Raw genomic sequence first — 26,136 nt, 5'->3', positions numbered from 1 at the left:
CACAAGAGAAACTTCTGTCATTAACTGTAAAACCTGCTAAGTAATGAAAACAAAGTTTCAGGGACAACTTTCTTCCCTAACACTGTGTTACCTTTTCCAGACACACATAGATCACCTTCAATTTCAAAAAAAAAAAGAATTTCACTACACACAAGATGCAGAGTAACAGTAGGGAAGGAAGATGTGCTTCCACATCAAGAAAAAAACAGTAAGAGACCAACATGCAATGGCAAAATAAGCATGTAACAAAATTTTTACCTAGCAAATGGAATCTGAATGCCATAACTGAATTTAAATTTCTCATCACTGTGCTCTGTGTAAGCATCAGATTTTAACGAAAGCTAAGAATAAAGTAATGAGACTGATTTTTACGTAGTCAAATGAGGGCTGTACCTTCAAAGCGGTCACCTTTGCACACGACGTATGCTTATTCCGGTAGTATATATTTGCCCTTAATCAATCCATTTCCAAAATTCTCTCTATAGAACTGCCCTCAGAGCCAGTGGCATATTGTTCTGAAGTTATCCAGTGGTGGCAAACCTCCACCCTTCAAGAGTGGAGCCAGAAGCCATTAGAGTAGGATGGAATTTCCTCCCCAAAGCAACCTTAGCTAGCCCCATTCTACAACCTCAGATGACTTCTGTTTCAGCATGAAGGAGCAGTATTATATTGGAAAGGGCAAGGGCATGCAGTAGGAGCTTGAAGAAATCCACACAAGGGCCTGTGGCAACCTCCTATGAAACTATTTGAGAGCTCCAAATGTAGGAAAGTTCTGATACCAAATCAAGACTTGTTTCACTACATAACTTCCACTTCCTCTTAGAATTGTTCTCTGAAGTCACAAAAGTACCAGCAGCCTTTCAAATACTGTGGATTGCTGTAAAAATCCCCATTTTCCTTGACCCAGTAACCTGCTGCCTTCACTTCAGGCTAAATATATAGCTCCATTATATAGTCCTCCTATGGCACCATTTCTTGTCCTTTCAATGTTCTGGTCACTCGCCACTCACTGAATTATAGCTGTTTCTGTGTCCCATCTTCATCCAATCTTGCCGCCTGATTAAAGAAGCAATTTCTGCGACTTCCCTGGTGGTGCAGTGGTTAAGAATCCACCTGCCAATGCAGGGGACACAGGGTCAAGCCCTGGTCCAGGAAGATCCCACATGCTGTGGAGCAACTAAGCCCGTGCACCACAACTACTGAGCCTGCACTCTAGAGCCCGTGAGCCTCGGTGTCATCTCTAGATATTCTGATTTAATTCCTCTGGGGTGAAGCTTGGGCAAAGGGATTTCTAAAAGCCCAACAGGTGACTCTGATGTGCAGCCGAGGTTGAAAACAATTGTTCTAGAAATTTGACCTGGGTCCCTGATATATGTGTCTACGGAGAGGAAAAAAGAAGAGGGGTAAAGATGTCTTTATTTGGCTGTAACATTCCCAAATGTACTGCACCCGGCTGTCCTGTATAATATATAAATTAACTGTCAGGATACCAGAGCATCTTGCACTGAAAATGCTTCTATTTATCTTTATTATTAGCTTACAAACTAGCACATATGAGGCCCAACATGTTAAGCACACTTCTGAAAAAATACAGCAAGCCATTCTGAATCAAAGGTCAATCCTTTTATATCACTGGGATATAAGGATCCCAAATAGGACTATGTTTCTTTTCCTTTTTTTTTTTTTAACATCTTTATTGGAGTATAATTGCTTTACAATGGTGTTTTAGTTTCTGCTTTATAACAAAGTGAATCAGCTATACATACACATATATCCCCATATGTCCTCCCTCTTGCGTCTCCCTCCCACCCTCCCTATCCCACCCCTCTATGTGGTCACAAAGCACCAAGCTGATCTCCCTGTGCTATGTGGCAGGACTATATTTCTGTCCTGCCTATGGGCTAGCCCCTTAAATTCCTTATATTGATTAGGAAGTATTATAAAGATGATATTGCATTTTTGATATTAATAGTTTAAAATTTTTAAGTTGAAAAATATAACTTTGAAAAGATTAAAGCTAACTACTAATGGAATGAATCCCTCCCAGAACAACAGAGAACATTAAAATATCACACACAGCAAAAGGCAGGAAATAAAGGAAAACACAATAAATCATGAAAAATAGATAACATCAAATGGATAAAAAAAGAAGAAAAATTAAGAAATAACTTATTGATTACACTATATGCTAGGTTATAAAGCATCCCCTTAAATTTTTAAAAAATTGATATAATCCTGAGTATGTTATCTCTGACCAAAATGTGATTGAGTCAGAAATCAATAATATAAAGACAAATAGGAAGCCATCATGTTTGGAAACTAAGCAATACTTGAAACTAAATAACACATTTCTAAATAACCAATGGATTAGAGAAGGAATTTCAGTGAAAACTGGAAAGCAGTTTGAACTAACTGATAATGAAAATACAACTAGAGCTACAATTACAGGAAAAATTATAGCATAAATATATATATATGAGAAAACAAGGGTGAAATTTAGTGTATATGTATATATCAAGAAATTAGAAAACACTTCACAATATATACAAATATATAATCATTATGTTATATACCTGAAACTAATATAATTTTATATGTCAATTATATTAAACAGCAAATTAAACCCAAAGAAAATATAAGGGAAGGAATAATAAAGACAGCAGCAGAAATTAAGGAACTAAAGAAACCAACATGTAATTTAGAAAATCAAAGCTTGTCAGTAATATAATCAATAAACCCCTACAAGACTGATAAAGTAAGGAAAAGAACAAATTACCAATTGGAATGAAAAATATGACATCACTACTAATCTCACAGATGATAAGAAGACAATAAGAAGCATTAAAGGCTTTATATTTATAATTTTCAAAACTTTGGACAAATTCAGAGAAAAACACAACTTACCAAACTGAAATAAGAAATAGAAAATTTGAATAGTCTTAACCTAACAAAGCAATGGAATCACTAATTGAAAACTGTCCCCAAAAGAAATCTCCATGTCCAGGTGGCTTAAGCAATAATGCTTCAAAACGCTGAAGAAAGAATTAATACCAATCTTACAGAAAATCGTTCAGAAGATAGAAAAAGAGGAAACACTTCTAAGCTTTATGAGGCCAGGGTAACCTTATCACCCTCATCTGTCATTACTAGGAAAGAAAATTATGGGTCAATCCTTCTTATGAACATACATGCAAAATTCCTAAACAGAGTATGAGCAAACTGAATCAAGCAATTAAAAAAAGGAACAATTCACTATGCAATGTTACACAGCAATATATATAAATAAATACTGATCCAGGCTATAATATAGATAAACCTTGAAAACACTATTCCAAATGAAAGAAGCCAGTCATGAATGACCACATATTATAGTATTCCATTCACAGGAAATATCCAGAACAGCAAATATAGAAAGACATAAAGATGCAAAGCAGCTTTGTGGGGCTTAGGACTTGGAGTAGGAGAAGGCTGGGAGGAAATGGGGAATGACTGACTGCTAATGGGTAAGGGTTTCTTATGGGGGAGCGGGTACAAAAATGTTCTAAAATTTGATTATGATGATTGCTGCACAACTCTGTGAATACACTAATAAACATTGAATTGTATACGTTAAATGGGTGAATTGTATGGCATGTTAATTGTATCTCCATAAAACTGTTAAAAAACAGTGCACAGTATATAATAGTTATATGCTCAGACAAAACAGATGTAGAACTCATAAGAAATGGGAAGTGAAATGCAGGAAACGACGTGTAAAAAATTATTTTTAACTGTTCTCAACAATCACATTAATGGTGGTGGTATTAGCATGGTTATTCTGAGACTGTACCATACATTGTTAAAATTTTAATACCTATATTTATTACTAATGCCGAGTGCCAACATGAGTCTCTTGGAGCAGAACAGATTATTATTACTACTTACATACGGTAAGTAGGTAATACCATTCTGGCTCTTCTGGGCCCCAGGTCTTATCCCAGGAGCAAGGTGATGAGAATGAGATGAAATTTTTCAAGTAATTCCATCTTCTGTAGGTAAGGTATAAATCTGTATATTTACTTAGGAAAAAAGAGACAGTTGTTTTCCTTCTCCTTCTGAGAGCTTCTTTGGAAAAGTAAAGGGAAAGACTTGTGTCTTCATTTTGGAACGTAAAAAAAATCTCTCTGGGGAGGAATAAACTAGTGTCTGCAGCTTTACAACCCAGGAGATGTCTCTTAAGGTCCTGGTCTCAACCCCCACCCCTGAAATGTAAACACAGACCTCCAGAGAAATAAATCTCTCTGCAGTCTGCTCTGTCTACTCCAACATACATTAAATTCTAATGCTTGTCTTTTAGCTGAGGTCCCAAGTTTCTGCAAAATTTGCTCAGAAAGCCCTAATTATGTAGAAACATAAGCCTATTTTCTCTACAACCCTACATATACAATGTGGTATAAAATAAATGAGAAATTGAGTTAAACCAAAAGACTGGGCTGTCAAGTCAGACTCAAACAAATCCAAGACCTTATTCAGCATCAATCTTTACTGATAACCCAAAGAACAGAAATAAACAACACAGCAAATCAGGGAGAGGTCCAGGACTATCAGAACATCTTTCCAAGTCCTTCACTGTCACACTGGTTATGCTCTGGCCCAGGTTGGCATAAAGGGTCAATTAGAATTATAGCACCATTCTCCATTTCTTGCCCAACAAAACCAACTTTTTCTCATGCACATTCACATTCAGTGATCAGGGTAGTGATCAGAGATTACTGTTCAATTAAGTTGTGGATTCCATCTGGTTTGAGAATTTAACTATATCCCAGATATCACAGTGTAGGTTTTAACAGTCATTGGCTTCCAGATATCATTGTTCAAAATGCTCTCTTCAGGTCAACACAGTGTTACTCCTTTATCTGGCCAATCTCAATCAATGCACCATGGAAAGATAATCCCCTTTATATCTATCTGTGGTACCTGGGCCATTAGAAAACAAATATAGGGGTCACACTGTCTAGTAATGTCCTACCACAATCTAGGCTAATGGTAGTATCCCTGTATACTGGCATCCTTAGCTTGGCTTCTGATACTCCTTTGATCTTTAAAATTAGCAACTTCCGGGGCTTCCCTGGTGGCGCCGTGGCTAAGAATCCGCCTGCCAATGTAGGGGACACGGGTTTGAGCCCTGGTCCAGGAAGATCCCACATGCCACGGAGGAAGCAAGCCCGTGGGCCACAACTACTGAGGCTGCGCTCTAGAGCCCGTGAGCCACAACTACTGAGCCTGCATGCCACAACTACTGAAGCCCACATGCCTAGAGCCCATGCTCCACAAGAGAAGCCACCACAATGAGAAGCCTGCACACCGCAACAAAGAGTAGCCCCCGCTCACTGCAACTAGAGAAAGCCTGCGCGCAGCAACGAACACCCAACGCAGCCAAAAATAAAATAAAATTAAGTAAATTTTTAAAAAAATAGCAACTTCCATAATGAGTAGAATTTTCAATAGTCTTTTCTGGGTAAGTATTCAGGCCCTCTTCCTATACTGTTGACTGACACAATGTTCCATGAAAGTAAATATTCCATTAGTCCAGTCATTTAAAGCTTTGCTCTCCCTTCAGGGCCGTTTCTAGATGTAGTCAGTCTCCTGGAAAAGAGCTCCCTCTAGTGTCTATATTTGGACTAGCAGGTTCTTTTCAACATGAAGAACTTCCAGGAACATTCCATATTTTGGTCTGATGTAGTACCGCAAGACCAGGGTCAAAAATCCCTACAGAACATCTTTCACAGCACAGGCAATAGTAATCAACCCACAACATGTGTTATGACCATGGTACATTAGTGGCATTTGTACAATTTAGGAAAATGGCTTGTACACAAAAATAACGTTAAGCCCCATAAGATTATCAATTGGTGTATTATACCAAATACACCTCTGCCTGGGTGTCACAGGTTTTCCATAAATGTACTTTGCATAACTCCAGAGAGGAGTTATAAGTAATATCAATTCATTATATCTCTACCAAATCCATCTCCTTCAAGGGTCGTGTTCCAATTTCCTTAAATGAAGTCCATTACATTCACATACTCTGCATTTGAAGGACTAGATCAAGCTACGGCAGGCAGTAAAAATCTGCTCTCCATTATAGCTAGGTAGATGTCTTAGCAACATATTGTTTTGCTTTATGCCCACAAAGAGTGCAAAAGCTCTACAGTTCAGAATCCTCCACCTACATAATTCATTAGCAATAATCAGAAAAATGATCAGAATGGTAACTATAGACAATAAACCAATAACTGAATGGTAACTGTAGTAAACTACCCCTACTCTGAACCATCAGTTGGAACACTGTCATTTTGTTGCTTCAAATTATCTAGGTAAAATCTTCACGTAGAGCTCATATATCAGCAACTTCCCTTCTCTACAGAAAAGAGGTCCAGAGTTTTCTCTCAACATAAGTTAAGTAGTCAGCATCAGATCTGAGAGGGATGCCTAAGAGTGTTATTCTCTAGCTCAGAGGCTCTGGCACAGAGGTCACATGACTGTGCTCTGCCACAGAACTGTAATCTACTTGTAAGTGCTTTTCCATCTCCTCTGATTCCCTCCATTTCCATTTACTACCTGTTTTGACCCATACCCTTTCCCCTATGATTGGCCTTTCTGGCTCAGTAGACGTATTATAAACCCACAGGGGCAGTAAAAACAGCAGCCTTGTTAGCACTTCTCCTTGGACTGACTCACAGGCTGATATTACAGGATTTGACAGATAAAGAATCACAGGACACATGGCCCTGTGTTTAGAGATAGGCCTTAATTTATCTCTACGGGTGAAGCTATGACATACCCCTAACAGTCTTTAAGAATATGCACTGTCAAATTTAGTAGTATTAATATTGTGTTTTGTGCATTGATAACACTTTATTTTGGTACATGTAACTTTAAACTCAGGCCTGGGACCAGTATAGATCAGGCAAAACAAAAGAAAAAATTTGTGAAATAGGAAAAATATATAGTTCTGTACTTGCGTCATCTCCCATCACCTCATTCCTACCTCCCAATCCTAGAACCCTTGCCAGTAGAGTCTTGGCATTACTTCCTATCATAGTCAATATTAGCACAAAATAATTTAACTAATTAAGCTAACCATAAATCTTTTCTTTTCCTTACCAGCCATTTTAATTAACTAGTGTGTCAATTCCCCATTCCAATTTTCAATTACATCACTGCTCTAAGGATGCTAACAAATGTAGTAGGTCCATGAGATATTTCTTGTCCACTTCTGTGTATTTATAGCAGTGAAATGTATACAGTGGTCAGAATATATTGAAGTGGACCAAAAGATGGGGAACTGGCTGCTCCAAACTTTAACTGTACTTCCCAATATTGCTTAAGTTGAGTAAGGCGTAGTGTTGAATAGGCATCATCTTAGTTAACATTCATTTGCAGTCTCTTGGGGCTTCTGGTAAAGGTCCAATATAATCTACTTGACAGCTAATATGGCAGTCCTTGTCTTTGGGAAATTTTATTCACTGCCCTGTTTATTTTCATTTTTTAAATTTGCTTTAAAATAAAATTCACCAATTTTAAGTTTCAGGAAATATATACAGGCATGTAGCCACCATCATAATGATATGGAATATTTCCACCACTCTAAAAAGTTCATGAGAGAAGTTGTAGGCTGTTCTTTTCCTGCTTTACAGTTAGTCTTTCCCCCAACTCCCAGCATCTGGCAACCAGTTATTTACCATGTGTCTGTATAATTTTCTATTTTCAAAATGTCATATAAATGGAATAATTATAATACGAAGCTTTACTTGTATCCCACTATTGTGATGCGTTGCAGTTTTATTTTCATTCAATTCAAATACTTTCTTCTTTGTAGTGGGTTATTTAGAAGTATATTGGTTAATTTCAAAGTGTGGGGGATTTTCCAGATGTATCTGTTAATTTTTGTATATTCAGAGAACATACTTTGTCTGATTTCAGTATGATGACATATACTGAGACTTCTTTTATGATTCACAATATGGTTTATCTTGATGAATGGTCCACGTGTGCTTAAATGTGTATTTTGCTGCTAATGCATGAAGTGTTTTATGAGGGGCAAGTAGGGTGAGTTGGTTGGTAGTGCTGTTCAAACTTTCTATATCCTAATAATTTTCTGTCTACTGTACCTGGTTTAGCTATTACTGAAAAAAAAAAAATGTTGAAAGCTCTGTGTATAACTGTGGATTTGTCCAATTCTCCCTATATCAGTTTCGTGTTGTGTATCTTAAGGCACTGTTATGGGTGCACAGATCTTTTAGACTGCTATGCTCTCTTGATAAATTGACCCCTTTATCACTATGAAATGTCCCTCTTTATCCCTAATAATACTCCTTGTTCTGAAGACTACTTTGTCTGATATTAATATAACCACCTCAGCTTTCCTTGAATTAGTGTTACCATGGAGTATCTTTTTCCATCAATTCACTTTTAACCTATTTATGTCTTTACAATTAAGGCAAGTTTCTTATACAAAGCATACAGTTGAGCCTTCTTTTTCATTTTTTAATTGAATCTGCAAATCCCTCCCTTTTAATTGGAGGTGTCTGAATAATTTACATTTAATGTAATTATTGAAATGATTAAGTTAAATCTACCATCTTACCTTTTGTTTTCTATTTTTCTCATCTGTTCTGTTTGTTTGTTTTTTCCCTTTCTTGACTTCTTTTGGATTATTTTACAATACTCAATTTACTCTCCTATACACCTGTTTTATTTTTTAGTGGTTCTTTATGGTTTACATTTTACATCTGTAAGTTATCAGTCCACAATCAAATAGTATTATATAATTATGTATAATTTAAGAATCTTACACATTGTACCTTCATTGCACTGTACTTTCCCCCTTATACTATTTGTGCTACTATAATTATATATCTACTTCCCATATAAACCCCACAACTCACTACCATTATTTTTGCTTTAAATAATCTAGCTTATCTTCTTAAAAGTTAGGAGAATAGATTTAAAATTTATCTACTCCATTATTTCATTGCTCTTTATCACCTTGTAAGATTCAAATTTCATCAATTATTTCCTTCTTTCCAAAAAGCTTCCCTTAATATTACTTGAAATGCAGATCTAAAGGTGATGAATCCCCCAATTTTTATTTTTTTTTGTGGTACGCGGGCCTCTCACTGTTGTGGCGTCTCCCGTTGCGGAGCACAGGCTCCGGACGCGCAGGCTCAGCGGCCATGGCTCACGGGCCCAGCCGCTCCGCGGCATGTGGGATTTTCCCGGACTGGGGCTCGAACCCATGTCCCCTGCATCAGCAGGCGGACTCTCAACCACTGCGCCACCAGGGAAGCGCAATCCCCCAATTTTTGTACATCTGAGGATGTCTTTATATGGTCTTCATTTCGAAATTTATTTTTACTGGGTATAAAATTCTTGGTGACTTTTATTGATTTTCATTACCTTAAGATATAAATTCATTGTATTCCATTTTGGACAGCTTTTGAGACAAAGCCTGTTGATTTTTTTATCTTTGCTTTCTGTATAGAATTAATTTTTTCACATTGACTGCTTTTAAGATTTTCTCTTGACCACTGATTTTCAGCAATTTGATGATAATGTGCCTTGTGATTTTCCTCATGTTTCTTCTGCTTGGGTTCATTGAAATTTTGGATCTGTAGATGTAGAGTTTTCATCAAACTGGAAAAATCTTTTGCCCATTATTTCTTCAAATATTCTCCCCATCCTATTTCCTAGGACACTACACCTAAGTTAGTCTGCTTGTTATGGTACCACAGCTCACTGATACTGCGTTAATTATTTTCAGTCCTTTTTTTCCTCTATGATTCATTTTTGACAGATACTATTTGTCTTCAGATTCACTCATCTTTTCTGCAATGTCCAATTGCTGTGTATTGTTCATTTCAGATAAGGTAGTTTTGAAGTAGTATTTGGGCCTTTTTATATTTTTTATTTCTTATCATAATCATGTTTTCCTCTAGTTTTTCGAGCATTATGATCATATTTATAGGAGCTGTTATAACTTCCCTGCCTGCCAGTTCCAAATCTGGGTGTATTTTGATTGATTTTCTCAGTATTAATCACATGTTCTTGCTTCTTTCCATGCCTGGTAACTAAGACACAAGGCATTATGAATTTTATACTGTGTTTTGGATTTTATTATTTTCCTTTAAATAGTTTTAGATTTTGTTCTGGCATAAGTTATTTGAAATCGGTTTGATACTTTTGAGGCTTGCTTTTAAATTTTGCTAGATCAGGTTCATAGCAGCCTTTAGTCTAAGGCTCATGACTACTAAGGTGATACCTGTTTGAGGACTCTACCTGATATCTGATGTATGATGAGGTCTTTCCACTGGTGGAAACATGGATGTTTCCAGTTTTATGTGAACTCTGGAAATTGTTCAGCCTACTGTTTTTTGGGGTTTGTTTTGTTTTGTTTTGCTGTATGCGGGCCTCTCACTGTTATGGCCTCTCCCGTTACGGAGCACAGCCTCCGGACGCGCAGGCTCAGCAGCCATGGCTGACAGGCCCAGCCGCTCCGCGGCATGTGGGATCTTCTCAGACCGGGGCACGAACCCATGTCCCCTGCATCGGCAGGAGGACTCTCAACCACTGTGCCACCAGGGAAGCCCCAGCCTACTGTTTTTTGATGATTCTTTCTTCAGCAGGAGGTAGCTCCCTTTCACACATATGCAGATCCATACTCCGCCAAAGACTGAGAGAAGCTTTCTATAGGTCTACAGAGGTTTCTTCCATGAAGATCCCTCTGTCTGGTATTCTGTCCCACAAAATCTCAGCACTTGGTCTCTCTGAATTGTGATCTCTGTCTCCTCAGTTCAGTGAAAACTGCCTGAGCTCTCTTTGGGTTCTTTTCCCTTATGCTGCAGTGTAGAAATTACCTCCAGGCAGTTAGCTAAGACAATTGTAGCACTCACCTCACTCATTTTCTTTCTCTTAGGGATTACAATTTGCTTGTTTTAGCTCAGGTCTCCACTCAAATTCAGATTTCTTTATGGTGGTTCTGTGAATAGCGATGAACAGCATTCCTAAATGATGAATATGTTTTTGCCTAAATCCACAAAGCCCTTCTAGTCTTAGATTCTTGTTTATTAGTGAATCCTGTGGGAGATATCAACTTAATTCTCACATTTTGAGGAACGTACCATGGTTGCTCCAGCCCATATAATTCTCAGGAAACTCAAAGACTGAGCTAGCCCTTGAATTTCAGCTGGATTTGTCAGCCCGCCTCTATTTTTCATATATATAATATAGTTCTTAACTCCTCCTGAGTTTCTTCCTCTGAAGAGGCAATTCTCACAATTTTATCAATGCAATGCACTAACTTGGTTGGTATTAATGGTTTTCAAGTCCAGGTCTTACCTCACTGGATTGTGATGATGAATTTAAACATTACAGTGGCAGCACAGTAAATGTATATTGAGTTCCAGTCCATGAGAATGGAACATATTGTACATGGATGGACTCTGAAAATGGTATTGTAAAGTAGGTGTTGGTCAGGGCTATAATGGCCTACTAGTCCCCCTGGTCCTTTTGCACTTCCTGTTTATAGTCTTTTTATATCAGGTACAGCTATAGCAATAAGAAGCACTACCTTGTATAATCCTTGATTGCATATTGTTAACCTCCAGGAACTAGCCAGACTAGATGATTAAAAATGAGCAGTGATCTCCTTTTGACCTCCTGGAATCCTTATTGCTTAATGTTTACTACTAAGAAGGGCCTGGGCAATTCCAAAGGTTTCCATTTAGCATGGCCAGTTAAAACAAAATGAAGGGACAGACTTAGTACACATCCCTGTAAAAAGGGTAAGGGCAACATATACTATTCACACATAATATCCATACCAATTATGCATTCAGGTAAAGATGAAATGACCACAGGAGAAGCTCAAGAGTTATATTTTCCAATTTTTAACCTTAGCCCTACTTTGGTTTTCTCCACTACAGCATTCCTATATACCACAAATTTCACCCTCAGCCTTTCAGTGCACAATTCCTATCTTTCACAGGGGTTACATAGGATACTGAGCCCAGTATCTAACTAAAAAGTTTTGCATTCCACCCCAACAGTGTATGTAGCCTAAGATTCCCTGCTAGGGACTGGGCAAACAGATCTGACTTCTCAGTGTTTTTCAGATTCTACGGCTTTCTGAGAGAATAAATTCAGTCCCCTTTTTATTTTCCATTGTAAATCATGATCCTCATAATTGGGCTAAATTTCTCCAGAATAGATAGAATGAATTTGCTGAAGCATTTTAAAAGGTGGTGCCAGGGGCTTCCCTGGTGGCACAGTGGTTGAGAATCTGCCTGCTAATGCAGGGGACACGGGTTCGAGCACTGGTCTGGGAAGATCCCACATGCCGCGGAGCAACTAGGCCCGTGAGCCACAACTACTGAGCCTGCGCGTCTGAAGCCTGTGCTCTGCAACGGGAGAGGCCGTGACAGTGAAAGGCCTGCACACCGCGATGAAGAGTGGCCCCCGCTCGCCACAACTAGAGAAAGCCCTCGCACAGAAACGAAGACCCAACACAGCCAAAATTAATTAATTAATTAATAAACTCCTACCCCCAACATCAAAAAAAAAAAAAAAAAAAAAGGTGGTGCCAGAATGCCTTTCCCATTTCCTAAAACTAATAGTGCTTTATTAGGTCCTTAGTAAAAACTCCATCAATTTCCTACTTTGTCAACCCATTTTTCATAAGTCATCTGAAACAGTAACTGGTTGAGCCAGTTACTGTTCTCCTATCTTTTCATTTCTCTCCTTTTTTTTTTTTTTTTTTTTTTTGCGGTACGCGGGCCTCTCACTGTTGTGGAGCACAGGCTCCGGATGCGCAGGCTCAGCGGCCATGGCTCACGGGCCTAGCCGCTCTGCGGCATGTGGGATCCTCCCGGACCGGGGCACAAACCCGTGTCCCCTGAATCAGCAGGCGGACTCTCAACCACTGTGCCACCAGGGAAGCCCATTCACTTCTCTTCTTTTTGCCTCCTTTCTTTTGGATAGCTTGGCAGTTTTTTCACAATGCAGCCCTATGCATGGTAACTAAGCCAGCAGATCAGTTACTGCCCTGAATAGTCTCTTGGCTTCCCAAGAGCAATGTTTTCATGATGACCTACTCGCATGACTTCATCATTTGTGCCAATGGCATCAAATTATGTGTCTCCCTCTGGTCTTAATAAAGCCAGTCTAGGGTTAATTGTAACTCATACCATTTCTATTATTGCTTTGGAAGGAGTATTCCATTTGTAGTTCAGGGAAGGGGTGAGGCACCTACTCTTCTCAGGGTAAGATTGCCAAATCCTAACCATAATGCACTATAGCAAGTTAGTTGTCATACCGTTCAGAAGTATACAGAATGGACTGTCATATCATCCATCTGCTCAACCTAGATACTCCTTTCCATTCAACCATGTCTAGAATAGTGATATGGCTTCCTGATTGTTAATTCTAAAAAATCCATGTCAATAATCATTCCCCAGGCTTCTGCTGCTATTTTCTATAAAGAGCACTAACTCTTAAACAGAATACTCTTAGCATTGAGTAGTCACCTGACCTTGGTCTCCAACTACCTGTACGGTATTTCTACTGATCAATTTAGTTACTTTGTTAGCAAATATATATGGAAGCAGAAGGTTTTCCAGTGATGGGTAAAGATAGTCTCAAGCTTTTTCTCCAACTACTATCTCTTTTTTTTGTTGTTTTTAAATTGTCCTGCTTTTACCGGGGCTGCTAACAATAGTTAAGTCCTCATCACCATTTTCTACCCTTTTTTTTCTTGCCAAAAGGTGTCTTATATATCTGTGGGTCTGAAAAACAAAATCCCACTGACTAGGCCAATTTGCAATAACAAAAGACTGTACTGTGAAATCAGACTCATACAAACCAGAGACCTTACCTAGTAAGGTCAAGCTTTACTAATAATTCCAAGGATACAAGCAATCAAAGGGCCAGGTGAAGCAGGGAGAGGGCCAGAACTATGAGTGAAGCCCTCCAGGTGTTTTCTGGTCACACTGAACCTGACGTGAACCAGGTCAACAGGTAAGGTCTCTAAGCAATGCATGTAGCTTACATCACTTACACAGAAAATAGATACCTCAGGCATAAAACATCTTGATTGATTTCCTATTCAGATAGTTACATACCTTACATGACATGTTCCAGGGAGCCATGCCCCCAAACCCAAAGATTCCAGGTTTGTTTACCAAAACCAACCACAGCAACCAGATACGTCCTGCTAAAGGCAGTTTAAAGATAAGGACTCCTCCCCACTAGTAAATATCATTAGTGATTTTGTTTTGTTTGTTTATTTTTGCCATGACATCTGTAATTAATGTTTATAAGGAGATTTATATGAGTTCTTCCTTTTTTTCCAGGGGACTTACCCCCAGTTACTGGAAAGAATGGGTTACAGATCTACTACTTGATCTTTTGTTCCCAGTAATTATGGGATCTTCTAATCAATAACATCTCCTATGTCCTTGAGAATGAAGAACATTTTTCACTGTGGAAGAAAGCACAGATGGAAGACAGAATAATTACAGTCCTTATATAGCCCTAAATTTGATTTCAAAATATCATGAACTCCTGAGGTTATACATATACACATATATATATATCATCTCCCATTAAAAAAAAACCCAAGGCCTTCTTAAAGAAATGGATGTTCTAGGTCTGGGGCAGAAAATGTACAAAATGACACTATATGTTCATAGCAGTACTATTTATAATGGTACCAAACTAGAAACTACCCACAGGCTATGGAAGATAGAATGGACAATTCAACTGTGGTTTACTCCTACAATGGAACACTACACTATAAGGAGAAATGAGCAAACTATTACATCATTCAATAATGTGGATGAATCTCATAAGCATAATGTTGAGCCAAAGAAGCCCGACACAATGGAGGCTATACTCTATGATTCGGCCATATAAAATTCAAGAACAGGAAAAACGAATCTACGGTATTAAGTATCAGAAGGGCTATTACCTCTGGGAGGGCAAGGCAAGTATTGACTAGGGAGATATTAGCAATATTCTATATCTAGATTTGGGTGTTGATTATATAGATACGTTCACTTTTTGAAAATTCACCAAGTTGGACACAAGAATTTGTGCAATTTTTTGTATTTATGTTATACTTCAATAAAAGGTTAATTAAAAACAAAACAAAACATGAAGTAAATCTACATTTATTGACATGGAAAAAAAAAATCTCCAAAACATATTGTTGAGTGAAAAAAGGCAAGTTGCCCATCAATATACAGAGTAAGATACTCTTCATATAACATTTCTATGTAGAAGTACTATGACTGTTTTATGGCTTTTTAAATATTACATATACACATACCAAAAAAGTGATTAAAAAGATGATCAGCATCGCTCTGGTGGCTATCTCTGGGAAAGGGAATCATTGGCAGCAGAGGAGCAGATAGAAAACACATCAAATCTTTTCTGTAACCATGAAAATTTAACATTATATGGCAAGAATGTTTTCATGTAATACTCATACAATTAAAAATAAATATTTCTAAAAGGCAGGATTGTTCTTAAATCCAATGTGGAAACACTTCTTTAAATAAGTCTAAAAACCAGAAACCTCTTTAAGCACTAAGCCATTAATGTGAAAATTTCACGAGTTCACTCACGCCTGCAAGACACCAAGGCTGTGTAACACAATTATTCGAAATTTGTTTTTTATACGTCCATATAGAATCAACCCTTTTATAAGACCATTCCATAATCTCACGGGCCACAAAACTTTGCTGACCCCCTCTGTGAATGGAAAGGTCCTATTGTCCCATTTTTTGTTTAAAACTTTTTCTGAAAATTTTAAAGTGTGTGTGTGTGTGTAAGCTTGGAAACCTATATTGCATCATTTATGTTTGTGTCTTTAGAAGGAATGTGCCACTCAACAAATCTTTCTTTAATAGTGTTCTTGAGAATAACTTTCATCTTTGCACACCGATAGGCAATCAATAGAAACTATGTGCTGTAAGTGTTCAAATCGGATCTATACTTTTGTCATTGGGATGTCAAGGACAAATTATCTCAGTTTTATATTTTACCCAAAAGTTTAATACAGTTAATCACCATCCCCAACCTTTACAGAGAGGCGCACACACATCCACACACACAAATGAAAAGACAAGCAGTATCAGCCACGTACTATAATAAAGGTGGCAGTAAAGTCATATTCTATTGCTCTGTCTTCCTAATGGGGCAAGATCTCTCAGGGTTCTAATACATTCCATTTTCTAGTAGTAAAAGGGACAGAATATGTACTGTCCAGTGAGGTGTCACATGAACTTCATTACAGAACTATGCAATCTGAGAAAATCCAAAAGAGAGTGAGCGACAAAGAAAGTGAGAGAGCATATTCTGTATACATTCATATAGAAACTCATATGACAAATATATCCGTAGTGAGAACTTCAATCATAAGAGTTATTGAGCAACATTTTCTCAGAAATGAGAACACAACACCACCTCAATGTTTTTCTTTTTAACAGCTAAGGAGATCAACTGCATGTTCTCTAAATAAGGCTTTCCACTAAAGATAACACCTCAACTTCCACAAGAAGAGAGTAGCTTTGTGTTTACCAGGAAGAAATATTAGGGAATCTTCCTTTTAATGCTGTTTAAAATGTGAAATTATCTGTGAAATCTTCCACAGCTTTGGACCTTGTTATTTTAGAGATAAGCAAGGTGAACACTCTCAAATGAGGTACATGTTTTAGGCTTTGAGAACCCTGAGGCTCCAGGGCATTTACTGTAATAGGTTCATGAAATAAATGAATTGGGCTCAAATCCCATGGTTTCTTGAAAATGAATGTAATTATAAAAATTCAAAGCAACAAATTAAATGTGTTCGTATGTAATATCCATTTTTGAATCAGATTACCACCTTGCCTGTTGTGTCTATGCTAACTGATCAAACGACATTTTCTCAAACATGAATTTCTCATCATCCTCAACAAAAACCCACTACGCGGCTTATTTCTGATACCACAAACAAAGACAACCCTTCTATTTCAGCATTATTCAAAGTACGTTAAAAAAAAATACAAGGAAAATATCATGTGTTGTACCAAATACAGATTTTAAAAAGCTTCAAAAAAAATCAAACTATATTTTCTGTTTCCTATGAATATGAATTCCATATCTTATAAAAAGAACTTAAATTGAAGGACCACAATATAATACCAGTTTTAGAGGTAGTTATATACTAAAAAAAAAAGAGGCTCACTATTAATCACTTTGGTTAATAATCAAAAGCCCATTTTAGAACTTCCCCTTACTCAATTTCTTCAGCTTGTGACTCCACATTTTTATATTCTAAGTCATTCTTCCTTTTTACTTGTAATTGCTTATTAGTGAACTCAGATTATCTGTGTGGTAACAGACAGCTCCCTTGGAATTCTGGTTACATACCTAGAGCTGCTACTTTGATGATGATTGCTTGAACGTTAGATGATATCATCTCTCGGAGCAAATCTTCCTGGTTTCTTTGCCAAAGGTAAGCTAAAGGCTGGAGATTAAGCCTTTTACACCTATAACATAATTTTTTAAAAATCAGATGATATCTTAATGTTCTATACTTGGATCCATAGCAATTACTTTGATTTTAAACATACTGTTTCTCTCAAGGATTTTAGCATATAAAATACTTCTAAAAACACGTTTTGCATAATGAAGTTTATATATACAACATAAATATATTTAATTTCCATGGGCTATGCATAAAGAGATAAAAATGAAATCTCCAGGCAGATTAGAAACATTAATTTTAGTAAGACTCTAAGTTTAGAAATCTATGCAAAAAAGCTTCCAAATGCTAATGGATGTTTATTCTTGTTTTAGAACTTTCTTAGGTATCAAAATTGTGAAGCACAGGCAAATACATTTATCCTAATAAAATAATTATATATTGATTACATTTATAATACCTATGGTTATATGAATTATTCTTATCTAATAACTCTGAAATTTTTTTTTAAGAATTTGACTCTGAGAGGGGGAGGGATAAATTAGAAGTATGGGAGTTAACAGATAAAAATTACTATACATAAAATAGATAAACAAGGGTTTACTGTATAGCACAGGGAACTATATTCAATATCTTGTAATAACCTATAATGGAAAAGAATCTGAAAAAAATATATACCTGAATCACTTTGCTGTACACCTGAAACTAACATAATATTGTAAATCAACTATACTTCAATAAAAAAAGAGAAGGTAAAGATATGTTAATACAAACAAAAAGAATTAAGAAAAAGCATAATCATAATGACAGCAAAAAAAAAAGAAGAATTCGACTCAGTGAAAAGAAATAGTAAGAACAAAAGTACATTCATTGAATACCTAGTATGCTGCAGGTATTGTACTACATATTTTACATTATGTTGCTGTAGAAAGAATGCAGATTTTGGATTCCAGACAAATCTGAGTTTGAAAACCTCCTTCTACACTCACTAGCTGCATGACTTTGAAAAGTCAGAGCTAAGCTCCAGGCCTTTAGTTTCCCAGTTCATACATATGGACAAAAATATTTCCTTCCAAAGTTCCTGAGAAGAGTAAAATATTAGAAACTGAAGTCATTCATTATTCCTCTTTTCTTCACATTCCACATCCAATCTACCACAATGCAGAATATGACCACTCCTCACCAATACCACTGCTAACATGCTGGTCTGAGCCACCAGTATCTCTCCTAACTTCTTCCCATTTCCATTCTTGCCCTTTTAAAATCAGTTTTCAATATAGTAGCCAGTGTGACCCTTTTAAAACATAAACGGATCATGGGATTTCTCTGCTCAGAACTCTCTCCATTACTCCTAGTAAATTAGACCTACATGGATCTCACCCTGGTTGGCTCTCATACCTCATCTCCCACTACTCTCCTCTCACTCCAACCTGCCACCCCTGGCCTGCTCACTCTTGCCTAACACACTTGCCATGTTCCCTACCTTCCTCACTTGCTTTATGCCTTTGCTTAAATGTCACTTTCTCAGGGAGGACCCATTGATTAAAATTAATGTAGATAAATTGATTAATCAATTAAAAGTAATGTAGATAAAAAATGTAGTACAATACCTGGATAAAATAGGTCTTCAGTAAATGGTAGTCACAGCCAAGTGCCTTGCTCAAGTCACAGAGTAAGTGGCTGAGATCAGATTTCAAATTAAAAAAACGTATCTCTAAACCCCATCATCCCTAGTGTCAGTAAGGTTTCCTGGCTGACTACTCCAGCACACACTGAACTCTTTCTCAGATAATCCCAGTACCTATTAAATGTACCACACGTTTAGTCATTTACTCATATATGGTCTTAGAAATATCACTCTTTTTTTCATGCACATATACCCTGACCTTCAAAGAAATCAAAATCTTCCTGAATGTAGAGACTTTTATCAGTATATAATTTACCTTTGTAAAATGTCCTGAGCATCTAAAGCAATGTGGAGGCAGTTAATAAATACAAAAATAATAAAACTGTAACTCTCCATGTAACACAAGCATTACAGTTTTTGCTGTCCTATCACCAATCTTTAATGCCTACTAATCAAACTTCTCTCCACCTTTTTCAGCTAAAAGGTTTTTTTTTGTTTGTTTTGAAAAAAATTTTATTCCTTCCAGGCCTTATTGCAAAATTCTTGATTGTTTCTTCGGTATCCCTGATCTTTTGGCTGTTTTTAGACTTAAGTCATACTTCTTTACCTATTTAAATTCTTTAACAGTTTAAAATATCATGGCTGGGGCTTCCCTGGTGGCGCAGTGGTTGAAAATCCGCCTGCCGATGCAGGGGACACGGGTTCGTGCCCCAGTCCGGGAAGATCCCACATGCCGTGGAGCGGCTAGGCCCGTGAGCCATGGCCACTGAGCCTGCATGTCCGGAGCCTGTGCTCCGCAGCGGGAGAGGCCACAACAGTGAGAGGCCCGCGTACCGCAAAAAAAAAAAAAAAAAAAATCATGGCTGAAATAAGCTTCCTCTGTAAATCACTGTTGTATTTGAGCTTGTGACATCTATTAGGTGCTTCATACCTTGAAAATATAATGATGCAACACTAACTACAAATTGAAGATCAGCTAATTCAAAACTGAGTTTGTAGACCAACAGGCTCCCAATAACACTGCTTTACAATTTTCAAGGATTATTACAGATGTGCTTTATGGTATATAATCTGGTCATCTTAAACCATGTGTTGAAGTGCACCTGAGACTGCATTTTGAGAAATAGCTTGCCTCTACCTATGAGTAATCAATGGGCCCTTCTCCCATTTAGATATTGCTATAAGGCAGCTTCACCTCAGGAGCACATTTTCATTCAGCTCCTTAAAGCTTTCATAAATAGATGTCAGCCCTATTTGCAGCTTGGCTACCCAGTGAACCATGTAGGTTTGAACTTATTCAAAAACAAAGATTTTTAAACAAAATAATTCTCAGAGAACATGACTTAAAACTTGATGAGAATAATATTATTTTTAACATATGGCTAAGGGATATGCAATCCATCTCCATCTATAAATCAGCTGTTCTCAAATGTAGGCAGACAGAATGTAAGGAAAACTTTTTCTAAATACACGTTTGACCTCCTCCCCTACTTCCACCTCCACTCTCCATTCTCCAGAGATTCTGATAGTCCCCCAAATATGAGATCATCATACTTCTTTTTGTTTATTTATTCTTTGCCCTGCTTTCCCTTCATTTACTTTTAAAATTCTATATATTTAACTGCCTTAAATTCATTGTGGAATTAGAGAGAAAATAAATAAAATAAAAAATAAAACAAGTTTTCAAGTCTATTAATATGAAAGTTTTTAATGAGATAGTCAATATGAATGTTTCTTTGTCAAAAACATGAAACAATTACATAAATACAGCCCTTATGTTATTTTCATTTACCCTTTTAAATGGCAAAATCATTTATTTCTACGTCGAATGTGCTCAGGATTAATAGTGAAGTCCTTATTTTCTGTTTTGATAATATAATGACATGTAAAGTCTCTATACAATATTTTATTTATCCGAATAAATTAAAAATGAAAATTAAATACATTTGTGGGCGTTTTGCCAAGCCAACGTTTAATAATCATTATTACTATTTTTTTTTAAAGATGTTGGGGGTAGGAGTTTATTAATTAATTTATTTATTTTTGCTGTGTTGGGTCTTCGTTTCTGTGCGAGGGCTTTCTCTAGTTGTGGCAAGCGGGGGCCACTCTTCATCACGGTGCGCGGGCCTCTCACTATCGCGGCCTCTCTTGTTGCGGAGCACAGGCTCCAGACGCGCAGGCTCAGTAGTTGTGGCTCACGGGCCTAGCTGCTCCGCGGCATGTGGGATCCTCCCAGACCAGGGCTCGAACCCGTGTCCCCTGCATTAGCAGGCAGATTCTCAAACACTGTGCCACCAGGGGAGCCCTTATAATCATTATTTTCATCTGACCTTATGTTTTTTGAGTAGATCAAAGGAGTTGACTATTTTAGTACCTGTACAGACAATGTTTTACTAGTACTACATTGCTTGGGAGGTGGGGGAGATGGGAGGAGCAACAGTCTAAAAATTACTTTAAAGTTGAATGGCTTTTTATAGAAGTATTTCAATCTCATGAATATTTTTAGTCAAGAACTGAATTCTAAGGACCAAAGAAGAGATTTCTTAATACATTTTAAAAAAAATATTACTGCACTTTTATTACAAATGATGATAAGATATTAAAAGGGTGTACTAATTCAAATAAGGAAAAATTGAAAATAATACTTTGACTTCAAAAAAAATCTTTGTTTCAATTTTTTATTATAAATAATTTATTTTTCCTTATGGTAAGTAAGTAAGTTTTCTCATGTGTTGATATAAGGATAGAAAAAAAGTGAAAGTGCAACTTTTGTTATTTGGGGCAATACATTTAGTTTCATGGGGCATGTAGAATACCGTTATCTATTTATTATTTGGATACAATTATCTATTTATTTATTATTGGGGTATAGTTGTTTTACAATGTTGTATTAGTTTCTACTGTACAGCAAAATGGAATTCCCTGGGCTATACAGCAGGTTCTCATTATTTATCTATTTTATACATATTAGTGTATATATGTCAATCCCATATTGACTTTTTATTTATTCACATTCTTAAAATACATAAACTTTAAAAATATAGGACAAATTAACGTTTTCTTACACATTTTCTACTCGAACATGCTGATAGTCAGAGAGTATAGCACCTACTGATATTCCCTCTACTTCTTCTTTTTCCTGAAAATAAAGAAAAAAATATGATTAAAAAATAAATAACATGTGGCTCTGTATCATTTTTTAAAAATTATAAATGAAACGTGTTTCACTTAGAAGACCACCTTGAAACAGAATAACTTACTGGAAATGCAATCCACATTCAGAGAAAAAGAAAGTATATTAAAAAAATATATATTTAAGTCACCCTCTCAGCTCTGGGGGGAAATAATTATTCTTTTTACCTAAAATCCAAATAACTGGAGACCATTTTCCATGGAGAAGATAATGGCAGCACTTCCAAAATGTTTTCTCACTTGATATATTTTTAAAGATTCACTGATGTTTGATAGAAATTTCCAAGAAATTTCTATTTAAGGACAATGTATTCCCAGGTTGAGTAACTTTTTTAAAAAAAAATTAAGCAACGGTATAAGTAGACAAAGGAATACAATGATTTTAATCCATATCTTAAAATGATTGACATAGGAGCATCCAGGAAGCAGAGATGATAGAGGCATTGCCTGTATAACAGTACAGAATAGTGGATAAAGAAATCTAGGATGAGAAGGAAGCAATGAATTATTATCAGTAGAGCTGAGAACATCTAGCAGTATATCCAGCAGAGTCCCCCAGGGATGAGGACTAGTCTATCCAACATAGCCATTAATGACATGGAGGAGAATGTAAATTCAAATATGATCAAGTTTAAAGATGATACAAAGCTAGGATGGATTAAAAAGAAAAGAAAATCAATCAAGTACCTGGATGGATATGGACAACTTGGGGATTTGAAAGGACAGGTCTAAGATGAGATTTAATGTAAAGAAGTATAAAATAATACCCTTAAGGAAGAATCACACACAACACAGGTATAAACTAGGGAAATGTTATCTAGAAAACAGATATGAAGAAAGTGACTGGGGGTGATTACTAATAACAAACTGAATAGAAATTCTCTGAATAGGCATAAAAGAAAAGTCATCCTAGCCTATGGAGTACAGAAGAAAACTACTTCAGAGAGATGACTTCATTATTAACACTGGTCTTTCCAAGCTTGGAAACCTACAAAAAAGAACAATAGTGTTTCACATAAAAATAAATGTAATACTTGGAGACATTCTAAAATAACCCCGAAATGTCCTAAAATGATGCCATAATAAATAAACAAAAATGCACAACAGGAATCTCTCATGTCTTTGAAGATAAAGCCAATTTAAAATTTCCCCTCTAAAATGATAGAGAAACATCTTCCCAAACCTCCCCAAAATAAAATGATTCTTTCTATTAGATAAGGATTCCAGGAAAAGAGCTATTTCCTTTGCTTTCCTATTTCAGCAACTTTGTGAGAACATTTGCTTGTAACCTTTCTCTAACCTTCCTAGCCATTTTCTTTTCATAAAAGTCATTGTATTACTAGAAAAAAGCATGGCATAGTGATCCTCATTAAATGCAAATATGGCATAGGATCATAGAGTAGTGAATAATGTTATCAAAAATCAAAATTTTAGTTATATTCTTTTACCATATATTGTTTAACTGCCAAAAGAAAATATAAGGTACTGAATAGTATGTGTGTGTGTGTGTGTGTGTGTGTGTGTGTTTCTCTATAGATCATGAAAACAAACACAAGTCATTGGTGTTTTTCTTTCTAAACTAAGTCAAGCCACTGTTAAAATAATAATTGGCATTTACTCTCCACTTAAAATGTGTTAATGTTCTATAATTCTCATTTAATGTTCACTACAACCCTAAAATAATTATTTAATTCTTCTTAGTCTACATGCATTGTGAACATTGAGTAATACAGATAAGTAACAGTGACTAGCATCTAGTGAGCACTCAGTAAATATTTTCTTCTGTCATTATCATAACCTTTGTTATCAATAATACTACTTTTATAACTACTTCTGTTACTACTTCTACTATTACTACTACTGACCACCACCACCACTACAACTAGACAAAGGCCTAACTTGACCAACAAAGCCCTTCATTCCTGGGCTTTAATCTCTTGCTCATTATCACTTTTTAACTAGCTTACTAACCCATGATAATTAATTTTATGTTGGTAAAATAATTGCTGGTAAAACATTATTTCTCTGAGGAAGCTTCTGGAAGAGATTACGATTTGAATTCGTAGACTGGGTAAAAAAGATTGCCCTAACCAACGCAGGTGAGCATCATCCAACCTGTTGAGGACCTGAATAGAACAAAAAGGTAGAGGAGGGGCACATTTACTCTCTGCTTGAGCTGGGACATCCATTTTCTTCTGTCCTCAGACAACAGTGTTCCTGGTTCTTGGGCCTTTGGACTCAGAGTGGAATTTACAACACTGGCCCCCTTATTCTCAGGCTTTTGGGTTTAGACTGGAACTATATACTACCAGCTTTTTAGGTGTCCAGACTGCAAATGGAGAGCGTGGGACTTCTTAGCTTCCATAATCAGATAAGTTAATCCCTCAAAATAAATCTCTTTCTATATATCTTTATATATCCTATTGGTCCCGTTTCTCTGGAGAACCCTGACTAATACATAACCCTTGACAACCGACTCTACAGTCCAGTCACAAATGTTTCCAACCTAGTGAGCCCTGAATAATCCAAGGATAAGTAAGACTTCTGTTGAATCCTTAATCATTCAGAACATACTACTAATTTTGAAGTGAGACCTATAAAAGATAAAAATCTATCACACAGTGAATCTACTCTGCAGAAAATACAAAGCTAAGCTCAGGTCCCACCTGAGCTACCAGACTACCAGAATAAAAGGTGTTATACCGAGGCAGGATAAAGACATAGCCAAATAAATCACCCTGTGACATAACTGAAATAAAAATAAATGTGCTGCAGGGACTTCCTTGGTGGTCCAATGGGTAAGACTCCACGCTCCCAAGCAGGGTGCCCAGGTTCAATCCTTAGTTAGGGAACTAGATCCCACAGGCATGCCACAGTGAAGATCCCGTGTGCCACAACTAAGACCCTGTGCAGCCAAAACAAATAAATAAATATTTTAAAACAAACAAATAAATAAATAAATGTGATGCAGAAAACAGTTAATATAGAATCTGAGACCCAGAAATTTGACCAGATTCGAACCAACTTCCCATGATCAATCCCATGCCCACTAAGCAACCTTAGGTTGCCTTGTTACTGTCAAACCCAGAAAGATTATGCTAATCCATAAAAACAAGCATTCTCATCCACTTAACAAAAATGGTCTACATTATAAATCAACAAATTGGCATTCAAGCCTATACATTAGTCTTAAATGAATTTGGTCTGTATTCGTCTATACTAAAGAGACTGATAACTTCTTGGTACATTGTCAAAATCAAGTCTCTAGTCTGCAGAGCTATACCACAGTACTCACCAAAGTAATATTCCCAAGCTTAACCAGCCACGTAACCTCTTCTACCGATAATGCTAATTGTCATGTCATCATTCTTTAATGGTTCGCCTAATATTAAAACATGTAACCAAAAATGTTTTATATGTCCATACTATGTACCAGTTTAATAAATAAGATTAGCTCTACTGTTGGGAGATTAAGGCACCAAAACTAAGTAATAAAGAAAGTGATATGAAAGCAAAAGTTGGGGAAGGTTTCACAGAAGAAGTAGACTTCAGGGCCTACTCATCAAGGATATATTTGATTTTGTTGAGAAAGGAAAGAAAGGTAGTAGGGAACAATTCAGACAGAGTGAAGAATATGAACCAAGGCAACAAAATAAAGCGTTTGGCATATTAGGAGGCGGTCAGCAGTGTGGGGTAGCTGGAGCTGAAAGCACACATCAAGAAGTGGAAGGAAAAAAGGATGGAAAAGCAAATTGGGATCAGATTGGTCAGAAATGTGGCTTGCATCCTGAAGGTAACAGAGAACCCTTCC

General features: G+C 36.7%; 1 protein-coding gene across 2 annotated transcripts in view; it reads right to left on the bottom strand.

Annotated features, from left to right (window-relative positions):
- Positions 1-26,136, bottom strand: part of DPH6 (diphthamine biosynthesis 6) — a 176,565-nt gene that overhangs the window by 48,513 nt on the left and 101,916 nt on the right. For both annotated transcript variants that reach the window (XM_029236219.1, XM_029236218.1), the window contains exons 4-5: positions 22,199-22,272; positions 17,452-17,570 (exon numbers count right to left, since the gene is read on the bottom strand). In XM_029236219.1, the coding sequence (XP_029092052.1) occupies positions 17,452-17,570; positions 22,199-22,272 (193 nt within the window). The remainder of the gene's footprint in view (positions 1-17,451; positions 17,571-22,198; positions 22,273-26,136) is intronic.

This window comes from Monodon monoceros, unplaced genomic scaffold (genome assembly GCF_005190385.1).
Source record: "Monodon monoceros isolate NGI ecotype Baffin Bay Population unplaced genomic scaffold, NGI_Narwhal_1 Super_Scaffold_21, whole genome shotgun sequence".
Lineage (NCBI taxonomy): Eukaryota > Metazoa > Chordata > Mammalia > Artiodactyla > Monodontidae > Monodon > Monodon monoceros.
Note: the sequence above shows the minus strand (reverse complement) of the source record. Positions and strands in the feature narration are given on the sequence as shown.